This window comes from Ursus arctos, unplaced genomic scaffold, assembly GCF_023065955.2.
Source record: "Ursus arctos isolate Adak ecotype North America unplaced genomic scaffold, UrsArc2.0 scaffold_1, whole genome shotgun sequence".
Classification (NCBI taxonomy): Eukaryota; Metazoa; Chordata; class Mammalia; order Carnivora; family Ursidae; genus Ursus; species Ursus arctos.
Genome location: NW_026622763.1, coordinates 72,304,047 through 72,318,261, shown reverse-complemented (window position 1 = coordinate 72,318,261; position 14,215 = coordinate 72,304,047). Strand labels below are relative to the sequence as shown.

Below are 14,215 nucleotides of genomic sequence, written 5' to 3'. Positions count from 1 at the left end.
AAAAAGGAATGAGATACTGACATATATTACAGTATGGATAAACCTTGAAAACATTAACCTAGTAAAGAGGCCAGACACAAAAGGTCACATACTGTTTTATTCTATTTATATGAAATGTGGGAACAGACACATCTATGGAGACAGAAAGTAGAATAGTGGTTTGCAGGGGCTGGGGGCAGACCAGAGTGGGGAGTGACGGCTAATGCTTACCAGGTTTCTTCTTGGTGATAAAAAGGTTCTAGAATTAGATAGTGGTGACATTTGCACACATATGAATAAACTAAGAAACCTCTGAATTGTGTATTTTAAGGAGGTGAATTTATAGTATATTATTTATATCTCAATAATAAAAGGTACCAGATCAGACAATCCATCTGAAAATAAAATGAACCTTACATGATATATGAAAATTAACTAAAAATGGATCACTGACCTAATGTAAGACCTAAAACTATAAAAGTTCTAGAGAATAAAAAGGAAAATCTTTGTGATTTTAGGTTAGGCAAAAATTTCTTAGATATGACACAAATGGTATGACCCAAAAATTTAAAAACTGACAAGTTGGATTTCATCAAAATATGAAACTTCTGCTCTTTGAAAAAATGTGAGAAAACAAGGCGTAAATGGAAGAAAAAAATATGTAAAGTACTTAGAATATTTGCACATATACAAAAAGTATGAATTTTTAATATAAGAATCAACATGAAGAGACACTTCACCTGGTGGATAACCAATAAGCAGATGAAAAGATGCTCAATATTATTAATCACTGGAGAAATGCAAATTACAGCCACAATGATATGCCAGTATACACCAGTTAGAACGGCTAAGACCCAAAGGACTAACAATATCAAGTGCTGGTGAGAATGCAGAGAAAGTGGAACTCTGTATACTACTGATGGAAGACAAGATAGTACAGATTCTTTGGAAAACAGCTGCTGAATAGTCTATTATGTCAAATATGTATTTCCCATAAGATCTAGAATTCCAACTCCTGATAATTAGCCAAGAGAAATAAAAATTCATGTTCATGTGTGAACATTCATATAGGCTTTACTCATAATTGCCAAAATTTACCAACTCAAATGTCCTTCAAGTGGCAAATGGGTAAAAAAAAATTGTGCTATATCCATACAACAGAACACAAACAATCGATACACACGACAAGAACTTGGATGAACTTCAAATGCCTTATGCTAAATAAAAGAAGCCAGACTTAAAAATGTTGCATGTTGTATGATTACATTTATAGGATATTCTGGGAAAGACATAACTATAGGAACAGAACAGGTCAGTGGTTGCGAAGGGATGGAGGCGGAGGAAGAGGTTAATGATAAAGAGGCACAAGGGACCTTCCTGAGGTGATAGAAGTGTTCTGTATTTTGATTGTGGTGGTGGTAACATAATTGTAGGTGGTCAAAACTCATAGAACTATACACTAGAAAAAGGGTGAATTTCACTATGTATAACTTAATAAGCCTGACTTCAGAAAAACATAGCTTGACAATGAATACACATTTGAAAAATACCACCTTAGACCAAAAAAATATGGGACTCTGTATAGCATTATCATTTGGCCTAACAGAACCCTCTGTTGAGCCAGTATCTTTCAGCACCATGAACTTACACTTAGCCTACGTTCAGACAATTAAAATCAGACAAGCAAAATGATGCTATGTTTTAATCATAGACATACAGCATTTGCCTTAGCCATGTGACATTCCCTACATTTTAAGCAAAAAGCATTCATGAATTTAATAGTATGCACCAATTTTCCAAATTTAAAAAGCATATTTGAGGACAAACTGACACCAGCAAGTCCTTACCATGCGAAGTGAGCTTTTTAAAAAGATTTTTAGGTTGGACTATTTTTCAAATCACTAGAACCTAGTCACTAAACCACAGATTACCTGCTGGAGTGGTGAACTGTGTTAGAGCTTGGGCTCAGAATTTTCTTCTTTCCCCAACTCTTAAATTACAAGTTCACACATACATGGTAATGGTAATATGAATACTATTTAATTGGGCCAGAAGCCATCAAGGATTGATGGTTATCCTGACATGTGTTGCAGAATTTACTGTCTGGGGTAGGCTAATTCTCCTTAACACTCCAGATATTTCCGGATGACAGTGATACATAATCTTAACACTCTTCAAATTTTGAAACACAAACAGCAATGTTTTAAAGACTGGCTTTTGTTTTATTTTGATAAGAATTGTATTTGTGTCTCTGGCCTTTTTATCTTTTTAGAACCCAGAAAAGAGTATCTTACAGATGAAGTGACAGGTACTAACAGGTACTTAGGAAGCCTAAGTTAGCTTTTTTAAAAACAAAATAAAACAAAACAGCACTGTCAGCAATGATCTCTTTGCCTTCCACAGGCCCATCAGCTCACTCTCAAGGGACTTCCTGGCTAAAATACTCCAAGAATGCCAGGGCCAGAGGCAGTCATGACACAGTGGCAAACAGCGGGTGCTCCACCAGCGGACGCTCCCCAGAAGCAGCCCTGTGCTGCAGTGACCAGAGTGCTCCGCGCTGCGTCCCGCTCAGTGGCTTCTTAGCCTCCCACATCTTTGTATTCAACAAAATAACCCATCTCCTCAGTAAGATACAGAAGGAAATACAGTGAAATATCAACAAATAAAACGTGGAATACCTTGTTTTTAGCTAATTCCTTTTCCAAATTGCATTTTTCTTGCTCTATTTCTTTCTCTGTTTTATTAACCTGCCCAAGGAGGGGAAAAAAAGAAATGGGTCAGTTTGAAAGCAGAGGGCAGGCTCTGCTACAGCAGACACACCCTGCATGTTAATTAATACCTACACTGCAGAGATAGTACATCCTCTCAGAAAAGGGGCCACTCAGGGAGTCTCTGAGGCAGAGCAGACTTCACAAATAGCCCTGAAATTAGAAAGACACGTCTGCATGTCAGACTCTGCTGGTTCCTTCCTAAACAGGAAGACAGAGCTGTTCCCCCTTAACTTCCATTGCCCCACGCCTTCAGGGGAAATCAGCTTTTTAAATCTGACCCCTTCGCTGTCATGAGGATGTGTGAGCTCTTAGTTAATGCTGTAGAAGGGTACTCTGTTTGGCACGGTCTACTTCACATGCTAAAAGCCAGAGACTAGCCGCCTCAAGATTTCTTTACTGGGCAACTCAGAGAAACTGCCTCTGGGCTATATCTCTTATCTTTTGCACTTTAAATAGTTTTAAAACAAGATCACAACCAGGAGGTCACCTAAGTCTGCTTCTACCTACCTCTTCCTGAAGTCTTTCTTTCTCCTCTAGCAGAGACTTCTTCTCTTGGATTGCTGCCTCCAATTCACCTCGCAATCTTGCAACAGTTGATTCTAGCAGTTCTTTCTGCAATGCTGTCCTCTTCTCAGCGTCCTGTGCTTTCTGGATACAGTGATTATGCTCAAGGATCAAATGGTCCCTGTAAGAGGAGAACAAGGAGACATGAGCGCTAAATAGAGTTCTTTAATAGACTCATGTTCTCTGAGAACATACTGGCCGAGAGCAGTTACCAAAATGTTCTAACAAAACTAGTTCCTTGAGGGCAAAGTCTTTATTTTATCTTTGTGTCTGGCCCAAGAAATGCAGAATTAAATGTTTCCATTAAGGATAAGAAATACAAATGCAAGAACAAAGATACAGAAGAAGTCGCCTATAATTTACTTACAGATGTGCTTGGAGCTGGATTTTCTCATTCTGAACAGTCTGTAGCTCAGTAGTGATACTGGCATGGGCTGCATCCAGGAGTAAGTTTTGTTCTTGAAATGTCTGTGTCATCATTTTCTGCTCTACCTGAGTTTTGGAAGTAATATTAAAAGCTGAGATGCCAGAAAGTCATTTAATAGGGTGCCATTGAAAAATAACTGATCAAAAATACTGAATTAGCTTATGAAAGATAAATTTTTATATAAATAAAACCTCTTTTTAAAGAATTTATTTAAATGTTCAGCTTTCTCTTTGTCCCCCCTCTGACCTGACCACAATTCTATCATTTTATCTATCAGCTCTATCAGCCAACAATGAAGATGCATTACTTACCCAGCCTGCTGCAAAATTTATAAAACTCTTAACATGAACATATTTTTACTATAAAATTCTACTAGGAATATTTTGGTACTTCAAAATTTCAATATGATACATATTTTATTTTAAAAAACAACATCAATGCATGAAAAGTGAAAAGATCTCTTCACTTATACTTCCCTCCCTCCTTTTAAATAATCCCACCCTCCAGGGGCAATCATGTTAATAATTTGGTGTGAAATCTTTTGAAAATATTTGGAATTGCACTCAGATACTGTTACAGAAGAAACACTCTATTGAAATACCTAGAAGATATTGCGGGTTCACTTCCAGACCACCACAATAAAGTTAATAGTACAATAAAGCTAGCCAAATACTTGTGTTTCTCATTGCATATACGAGTTATAGTCTATTAAGTGTGTAGTAGCATTATGTCTTCAAAAACAGTGTACATAATTTAAAAATATTGCTAAAAAATGCTAACCATCATCTGAGCTTGCAGTGAGTCATAATCTTCTTGCTGGTGGAGGGTCTTGCCTTGGTGTTGATGGCTGCTGACTTATCAGGGTGGTGGTTGCTGAAGGTTAGGGTAGTTGTGACAGTTTCTTAAAATAAGACAACAGTGAAGTTTGCCACATTGATCGACTCTCCCGTTCAGAGCTATTTCTCTGTAGCATGTGATGCTGTTTGGACAGCATTTTACCCACAGTAGAACTTCCTTCAAAATGGGAGTCAATCCTCTCAAGCCCTGCTGCTGCTTTAGCAACTAAGCTTATATAATATTCTAAATGCTTTGTTGTCATTTCAACAATTGCAGCATCTTCACCAGGAGGAGGTTAAGAAACCACTTTCTTTACTCATTCATAAAAAGCAACTCCTCATTCATTCAGGTTTTATCATGAGATTGTACCAATTCAGTCACATCTTCAAGCTCTTCTAATTCTAGTTCTCTTACTATTTCTACTATATCTGCAGGTACTTCCTCCACTGAAGTCTTGAACCCCACAAGGGCATCAATGAGGGCTGAAATCCATTTCTTCAAAATTCCTGTGACTGTTGATGTTTTGGCTTCTTACCATGAATCACAAATGTTCTTAATGGCACCTAGAATGGTGAATCCTTTCCAAAGGTTTTCAACTTCCTTTGCTCAGATCCATCCGCGTAATCACTATCTGTGGCAGCTATAGCTTTGGGAAATAGATTTCTTTAATAAGACTTGAAAACAGAAATTACTCCTTGGTTCATGGATTAAAGAATAGATGTGGCATTAGCAGGCATGAAAACACTGATCTTGTCCATCTGTCAGAACTCTTGGGTGACCAAGTGTGTGGTCAATGAGTACTAAGATTTTGAAAGGAATCTTTTTTCTGAGCAATAGGTCTCAACAGTGGGCTTCAAATTTTCAGTAAATCATGTTGTAACCAGATGTGCTGTCATCCAGGCTTTATTGTTTCATTTATAGAGCACAGGCAGAGTAGATTCAGCATAATTCTTAAGGGTCTTAGTATTTCGAAATGGTCAAGGAACACTGGCTTCGACTTAAAGTCACCAGCTGCATTAGCCCCAAAGAGGCAGCTTGGCTCTTTCTCTTCAACGAGTTGGCCAAGCAGCAGATGCAGAGATGAAGATTTTTGTGAAGACCCTGACCCTCACTCTGACCCTGTAGATTGTGCCCAGTGATACCATTTAGAATGTCAAAGCCAAGGGGAACCTTGGTGGCTCAGTTGGTTAAGTGTCTGATTCTTGATTTCAACTCAAGTCATGACCTCAGGGTCATGAGATTGAGCCCTGTGTCAGGACTCTGTGCTGAGTGTGGAGCCTGCTTTAGATTTTCTCTCTGGGACACCTGAGTGGCTCAGTTGGTTAAGCATCTGCCTTTAGCTCAGGTCATGATCCGAGAGTCACAGGATGGAGCCCCATGTTGGGCTCCCTACTCAGCAGGGGTCTGCTTCTCCCTCCTCTGCCCCTCCTCTCACTCTTGCTCTCTCTTGCTCAGTCTCTCTCTCAAATAAAATCTTAAAAAAAATTCTCTCTCCCTCTGCCCCTCCCCTGCTCTCTCTTAAAAACAACAACGACGACGACAACAACCAAAACCCATCAAAGCCAAAATCCAAGACAAGGAGGGCATCCCCCCGACCAGCGGTATGTGATTTTTTCAGGCTAGAGGATGGCTGCACTCTCCGAGACTACAATATCCAGAAAGAGTTCACCCTGTACTGGGTGTTTTGTCTGTGGGGGGCTGCATCATTGCATCATCGAGCCTTCCCTCCTCTAGTTGACCCAGAAATACAACTGTGATGAGATTACCTGCTCCAAGTGTTACACCTGCCCACAGCCCCGCACCGTCAACTGCTGCCAGAAGCACAGCCACACCAACAACCTGTGCCCCAAGAGGATGGTCAACTAAGGCCCGTCCATCAGCTTTTCTTTCACCCACAGGGCAGCCTCCTGCCCTAGCCCATGGCCCTGCAGCTTCAATAAAGTTTCCCTTACATTGTGTGGGAGGGGAAAAAAAAAAAAAAAAGAAAGGGCCTGTTTTGAAGCCAGGCATTGACTTCTCCTCCCTAGCTATGAAAATTCTAAATGGCATCTTCCAATGGCATCTGTTGTTTACTGTAGCCACCTCCATTAATTATCTTCTAGATCTTCCGGAGAACTTGCTGCAGCTTTTACATCAGCACTTGCTTCACCTTGCACTTTTATGTTATGGAGACGGCTTCTGTCCTTAAACCTCATCAACTGCCCTGCTAGCTTCCAACTTTTCTTCTGCAGCTTCCTCACCTCTCTCAGCCTTCGTGGAATTAAAGAGAGTGAGGGTCTTGCTCTGGATTAGGCTTTGGTTTAAGGGAATGTTGTAGATGGACTGATCTTCTATCCAGACCACTAAAGCTTTCTCCATATCAGCAGTAAGGCTGTTGTGCTTTTTCAGTCATGTGTTCAGTGGAGTAGCATTTTTAATTTCCTTCAACAGCTTTTCCTTTGCCTTCACAATGTGGCTAAATGTTTGGTGCAAGAGGCCTATCTTGGCTTTTGACATGTCCTCTTCACTAAGTTTAATCATTTCTCGCTTTTGATTTATAATGAAAGATGTGAAACACTTCCTTTTACCTGAGCACTTAGAGACCACTGTTGGGATTGTTACCTGGCTTGATTTCGATTATTGCTGGGTCTCAGGAAATAAGAGGTCTGAGAAGAGGGAGAGATATGGGGCAGAGACAGTCAAAGCAGCCAGAACACACACAACATTTATTAAGTTTGCCATCTTCTATGGGCATGGTTTGTGGTGCCTCAAAACAATTACAATAATACATCAAAGATCACAGATCACAGATCACCAGAACAAAAATAATAATGAAAAAGTCTGAAATGCTGTGAGAAGTACCAAAATGTGACAAAGAGACATAAAATGCGCAACTGCTGTTGACAAATGGCACCAACGGACCTGCTAGATGCAGGATTGCCACAAAACCTTAAACTTGTAAAAAATGCAACTATCTGCAAAGCACAAAACAATGTATGTCTGTAATTATTTTGCAAAATTTATTTTCTCCGGCTCACCATTATGGACTTCTCAAAACAGAACATTTTTAGACACATCCTTTCTACCTACAACTTATAAAGCTTTTGCAAGTATAGTACATATTAACAATTACTTCTGTAAACATATTTTAAAACACTTTTATCTTAACAATACTTGATTGCAAAGCAAACCTTCACACCTTTGGAAAATAAAATCCCATTTGTGTAACATTCCAAAGTTTTAAAATGTTTGTGACAGTGTTACTTACATATGTCACATTATTCTACTAAATTGTTAGTCTGAAAGGAGAGATTTTGTCTTGTTCACCACTATAACCCCATCTAGACCTAGCATCATACCTGCACAGAGTAAACACTAAGTGCTTGTTGAATTAATGAAAAATATTTATTATCTGTTATGTGCAGTGGTAAACACCATGGGAAATAGCAAACATGTATAAGACGACGTCCCCAGTTCTAGGAAGCTCACAATGTTATCCAGGAAATGAGCCACACATATAAACTGCTACAGCACGCGAAATAGAGAGGCAGCATAATGTAACAATTAAAAGCATTGACTCTGGAGTCAGACCTTGGTTTCAATCCAGCTTATCCCCCTTATTAGGTAGATGACTTCAAGCAAGTTGATATACATCCTAAACCTCATTTTCCTTATTTAGAATATGAGGATAAAAAATAGTCTTCTACATACTGGCTGCTAGAATTACAGGAGGTAATATATGTAAAATTATTAGTATAATGCTTGGTATATAGTAAGTATGCTCCAAAAAAAGTGAACTATTATTATGAGAGTCTGTTTAGTGTCCTAGGAGTACGAGTTAACAGAGAAAACTCATTCTCTCTGGTTTGAGTGAGCAAGCTTCCCGGTTAATTTGAGTCTTAAAGAATGAACAGAATTTCAAACAGCTGAAGATGAAATAAAGACCATTCTCAGAAGAGAGAATGGCATAAGCAAAATGGGAAAGCACAGGTGTTTGAGGAAATGGTAAGTATTTGGGACAGGTAATTACTTTTCTTAAAGTAATGGTATTTGAGAAAAAAACCATTAAGAAAGGACTGAATATAAGGCTAAACAACCTCTCTGATGAAAATTGAAAACTACTAATCAAAAAATAAAATAATTCATTAAATTTCTTGGAACTATTAAAATATTTTATATAGCCACTTGGTCATACACATTTCCTAATTTCCTAGCCAAGGACTTTTCTTGTGATTCTATCAGAAATTGACTACTATTAAATGAATACCTGCAGAATGGCTTGATGGTCAGCAATAATTCTGGCATTTTCCATATTAACGGTCTCAAGCATGCTGTTCAGCTCTGAACACTTTCTAGTCAGCTGGTCATTCGAAACCTAAGATGATATGTACAGTAAATCACAGATCTCTCCAGTAAATATTTTTACTTACCATATTTTTAAAGATGGCATAGTATCTCACTCTGTATGTGAACCTAATTTATTTAGCTTATCTCCAACTGATATTTCATTAGGTAATACCTTCAAATATTAGGAGTCAACACCCTACATAATTCTAAATCAAAAGGAGAAATTTGTTCATCTGATGGAGCAACTGAAGCGTTCAACGGCTTACTGATCTCCTGTTCACAATTTTAAACACTGGTGAGGCAGAGCAAGATATCTACAGAATGGACGTAACAATGCAGATGCCTAGCCAATATTACAGAAATTAATTCCCAAAATTAGATGAGCATTCAGAATTGTTAGCTAATAATACAGACTGTCTAAGCTCTTTCACCACCAATTACAGTATCCATAAAAGCAAAATATAGATAACTGTACCATTTCACAAGACAGATTACCCAAAATAAAACAAAAATCTTTTGTGGAACAAATCTATCACATAATTCTCTTGTCTTTTTGATATTTGAAATTTTTATTCCTGAGGAAAACATTTATCTTATTTATCAGTTATTTTTGCAAAGTGTATTTGCCAAGGATCTTTTTTTTTTAAAGTAGGCTCAATGCCCAGCGTGGAGCCAAATAGAGGGCTTGAACTCATGACCCTGAGATCAAGACCTGAGCTAAGATCAGGAGTCGGATGCTCAACAGACTGAGCCACCCAGGCACCCCAAGGATCTTATCTTTGCATGAACAAGTTCTTCAAGGATGGGGACAAATAAGTCTATAGGATCAATTAAAAAAAAAAAAACTCAAAAAAATGATAACAAGAAAGTAAAGAAACTAAAGAAATGAAAAACTATGTGGAAAGCATAAGTGGTAGTATAGTAAAGAAGTAATGAACATGTTCAGGGACATTTTAAAATTAGAACCAGATGTATAAACTATTCACCAAGGAATACCTAGGGGTAAGACAGATATGAACTCTGATCCTTGAAAAGAAATAGTTAATATTCTTTGGAACCAGAATGCCTGAGCTCAAATTTTAACTCTGCCATTTATTAGCTATGTTATTAAACCTCTCTGTATATCAACTTCCTTATCTTTAAAATGAGAATAATAACTTCCTATAGTAGTGCTATTGCAAGCATTACAATTTGTTAGTAACATAAGGTGCTTACAATTATGCCTGGAACATAGAATGGGTTTGGTCAACGTTAATTACTACTACCATAGGAAGAGTAGTAGTTATTTTTATTATTTTATAAAATAACACATTTATTTTCTATTTTCTTTATCATAAAGAGAGCAAAGCAACATTGATTCCAACATCAAAGTAATCAAATTGTACTAACAAAAAGTTCTTTTAAGTGATTAATACTATTATCATTGACCCTATGAGAAATAACTTGTTTGCCTGCATACACACACACACACACACACACACACACCAGCTAAATTTGGCAACCACCATCCCACAGAAAATAATTACACATAACTCTAAAATCCAGCAAGCACTCATTATGTTCCTACTGTGCTGTTTGTTATTAAAGGTACAAAGAAAGTGTAAGCATAACCCATGGCACTGAACTGCTTAGAAGTTCATAGGTGGAGATGAAAGCTATGTATTTAATGAGTAAATTATAAAGCAAACAGGCAAAGTGTAAATTAGTGCATGATTTAGCAGTACATCTCATATACTTATGTGTCATAGGAGATTTGGTGAAATGGGAAATGTAGTTAATGGGATAATGGTTCATAGATGAAACAGATTTTATGAAAAAAAATTTGGATGGCAATGGTATGAATTTATACATTTAGAATCAATCTTGGTTCTTGGTTTTTTAATTGAAAAAATTATGTAACATGTAAACACAAAAATGGTTGCTTTTTGTGATGGGGGAAAGGACGGTTTCTTCAATAAATGGTATTGGGAAAACTGGACAGGTGCATGCAAAAGAAAGAAACGAGACCATTATCTTGTACCATACATAACAATTAATTCAAATGGATTGAAGACTTGAACATAAGACCTGAAACCATAAGACTTCTAGAAGAAAACATAGGTAATTTTCTTGGTCTCACACCAAAAGCAAAAATAAACAAGTGGGATTATATCAAACTAAAAAGCTTCTGCACAGCAAAGGAAACCATCAAAAAAATGAGAAGGCAACCTACTAAATGGGAGAAAATATTGGCAAACATACATTAATATCATATATCTAATAAGGGGTAAATATCCAAATTATATATAAAGAACTTTTACAACTCAGTAGCTTAAAAAAATCTGATTAAAAAATGAGCCAAAGATCTGAACAGACATTTTTCAAAGAAGACATACAGTTGGCCAACAGGCACATGAGATGCTCAACATCACTCATCACCAGGAAATACAAGTCAAAACCACAACGAGATATCACCTCGCACTTATTAGAATGGTTATTACCAAAAAGACAAGAAATAACAAGTATTGGAGAGGATGTGGAGAGAAAGGAATGCTTTACACTGTTGAAGGGAACATAAATTGATACAGCCACTGTGGAAAACAGTACCGAGGTTTCTCGAAAAGTTAAAACTAGAACTACCATATGATCCAGCAATTCCACTTCAGAGTATTCATCTGAAGAAAACAAAACACTCAAACACTCAAAAAGATATCTGCAACCCTACATTCACCGCAGCATTATTTACAATAGACAAGATATGGAAATAACCTGTCCATCGATAGAGGAAGGGATAAAGAAAATGTGGTGTGTGTGTATATACATAGATATAGATACTATTCAGCCACAAAAAAAAAATTTACTCTTGCCATTTGCAACAACATGGATGGACCCTGAATGCATGCTAAATGAAATATGTCAACCAGAGGAAGAAAATATCATATAATCCCACTTATATGTGGAATCTTAAAAAAAACTAAAAACAAAAAACAATACCAAGTTCACAGATACACAGTGGGTGCCAGAGGCAGGAGGTATAAGGGATGGGAGAAAGTGGTGACAGGGGTCAAAAAGTATAAACTTTAGTTATAAAATAAATGAGTTATGGGGATGTACAGCATGATGACTATAGTTTATACTGTATTGCATATTTGAAAGTGGTTAAGAGAGTCAATCTTAAAAGTACTCAACACAAGAAAAAAAATTTTTGTAACCATATATGGTGATGGATGTTAACTAGAATTATTGACCATTTTGCAATGTATACAAATACTGAATCATTATGGTGTACACCTGAAATATGTTATATGCTGATTATACCTATGGTGACGGTCTGAATTAATACAATCAGGGTTAATCTTTGTTCTTAGTTCCTCATTAAACAAAATTAACATCGAAAAACTATAGAAATGATAAGATCTACCTGTGCTTTTTCTGATGTTTCATGAAGGGATACTATTTCAGACCTCAAATATGCATTTTCTTCGTGTTCCTTGTTGAAAGACATCTGCACATTCTGTAAGAGCAAAAACAATAAGTTCTCTCTTTTTTTACATGTGAGAGCTATTACGAATAGCTCTATCAAAATAGCTATTCTGTATTTTGGCTGCTACGAGTTCAAGTTCTTTCTTTCTTTTTTTAATGTTCAATTAGCATCAGTAGTTTTTGATGTAGTGTTCAAAGATTCATTAGTTGTGTATAACATCCACTGCTCTAGTACTAATGATAAATATATAGGTAAGTGTCTCATAAAGAATTTTTTAAAATCTTGCTATCTCAACTCTCAAACTTCTCTTTTAAAATAAATTATAAAAACTGTTTATTAAAAATGTTTTCATATGGAGTTTCAAACTGGAAAGAATTTGCCTAAAACCGTAATGTAAAAATTTAACTAGCATCCTCAAGTCAAGAAAGTTCTGCTAAGATGAATATTTGTTCGTTTATATTATATATAATTTTTTCCCTAAGCAGTTAGGATTTTTTGTGATTTCAAAGAAACACATTAAAAGATCTTTTAAAGTTTTAAGTAGGTGAAGATGTTTTCATCAAGGAATACCTGGGTGTGAAGCAAAAGAAAACACCTTTGCTCTAAAAAGAATCAAACAAACAAACAGGTGACAGGTGTGAATTGTGGGTTAGGCTTTCCCTAACAGGTAGTTACTGAAATGGGGAGGGCAAAGTGCGAGTCCTCTCCCTATGGAGAGAGGACCACTCTTCTATTGTCCCAGGAGAAGTATCTCAAGGCTTTAACATCACCTACCACAAGATGAGATAGAACCCAGAAAAAGTATTCCAAGCAGGATCTACACATTAAGGTTGATTTAGAAATGTATTAAGATACAAAAGTGGTAATAGTTCTTTTTTTTCCCATTTTTTATTGTGGTAACATATAAATAACATAAAATTTCCCATTTTAATCATTTCTAAGTGTACAGTTCACTTAAAAATATTTAAAGGGCTAAGTTCAGTGGCGTTAAGTATATTCACATTGTTGTGCAACCAATGCTACCAAAAAGTAGTTACTATTTCTTATATTTCATAAAAAACTTTATAACAATTATTTTTCAATAAGGGTAAGATGCAAATTCATCTCATAATTTTTGCTCATTCATCTTTTTTTCGAACCGTAATAACCTGCCTGAAATGATTTCCTAATACCCAGCTGACAACAGGTCTGAATGTACGACTCATTTACGCTGCAACTTTTTTCTAATAAAGACTTCAGGAGAATCAGAACAAGTGTAAACCTACACGAGTGAGGAAATATTACTTAGTGAAGAGAGGAAAGAACATCTCTGAACTCTACAACCTCAAAACTTACCTTATTTTCTTCAACCAACTTGGAAATGAGCTCATCTCTAGAAACTAAAAACAAAGAGTCCACATAACTATGGTAATAACTTACTATAATGACATTGAAATCACACAGTATCTTCTCCCTGAGCAGCTTGCTTTCTTTTTTACCCCAGTCTGTATGTTGTGTAAATAAGGCGAATCCAAGTATTTCGACCATGTTTTTATAGACTGGAAACTAAGTCATGAAATTATCAAGAACACAGTCCAATCACGTGCTATAGTAAATGAGGTCATATTTTACTCCAGGCATAGAGGCTGATGCGTCTGAGGGATTTTCACCTGGAGAGGCACCTGACCAAAAGCTTTGTGTTGGAATACTCTAACAGAGGCTCGATAAGGAAGAGGAAATCAGTTTAGCAGCTGTGCAGTAACCAAAGCACAAAACAATGAAAGCTGGCTCTAAGGGAAGGATGATGGGGATGCAGAGGGAAACCACACTCCGGAAATAACAAGCAGGGAGAACTGTCCGGACTTGGCG

General features: G+C 36.8%; 1 protein-coding gene across 1 annotated transcript in view; it reads right to left on the bottom strand.

Moving 5' to 3' along the window:
* The window catches only part of CCDC150 (coiled-coil domain containing 150), an 81,274-nt gene that overhangs the window by 47,323 nt on the left and 19,736 nt on the right, over positions 1 to 14,215 (bottom strand). The window contains exons 8-13 of the mRNA XM_026492277.4: positions 13,703 to 13,746; positions 12,305 to 12,397; positions 8,825 to 8,932; positions 3,682 to 3,806; positions 3,258 to 3,435; positions 2,658 to 2,726 (exon numbers count right to left, since the gene is read on the bottom strand). Coding sequence (XP_026348062.2) covers positions 2,658 to 2,726; positions 3,258 to 3,435; positions 3,682 to 3,806; positions 8,825 to 8,932; positions 12,305 to 12,397; positions 13,703 to 13,746 — 617 coding nt within the window. The remainder of the gene's footprint in view (positions 1 to 2,657; positions 2,727 to 3,257; positions 3,436 to 3,681; positions 3,807 to 8,824; positions 8,933 to 12,304; positions 12,398 to 13,702; positions 13,747 to 14,215) is intronic.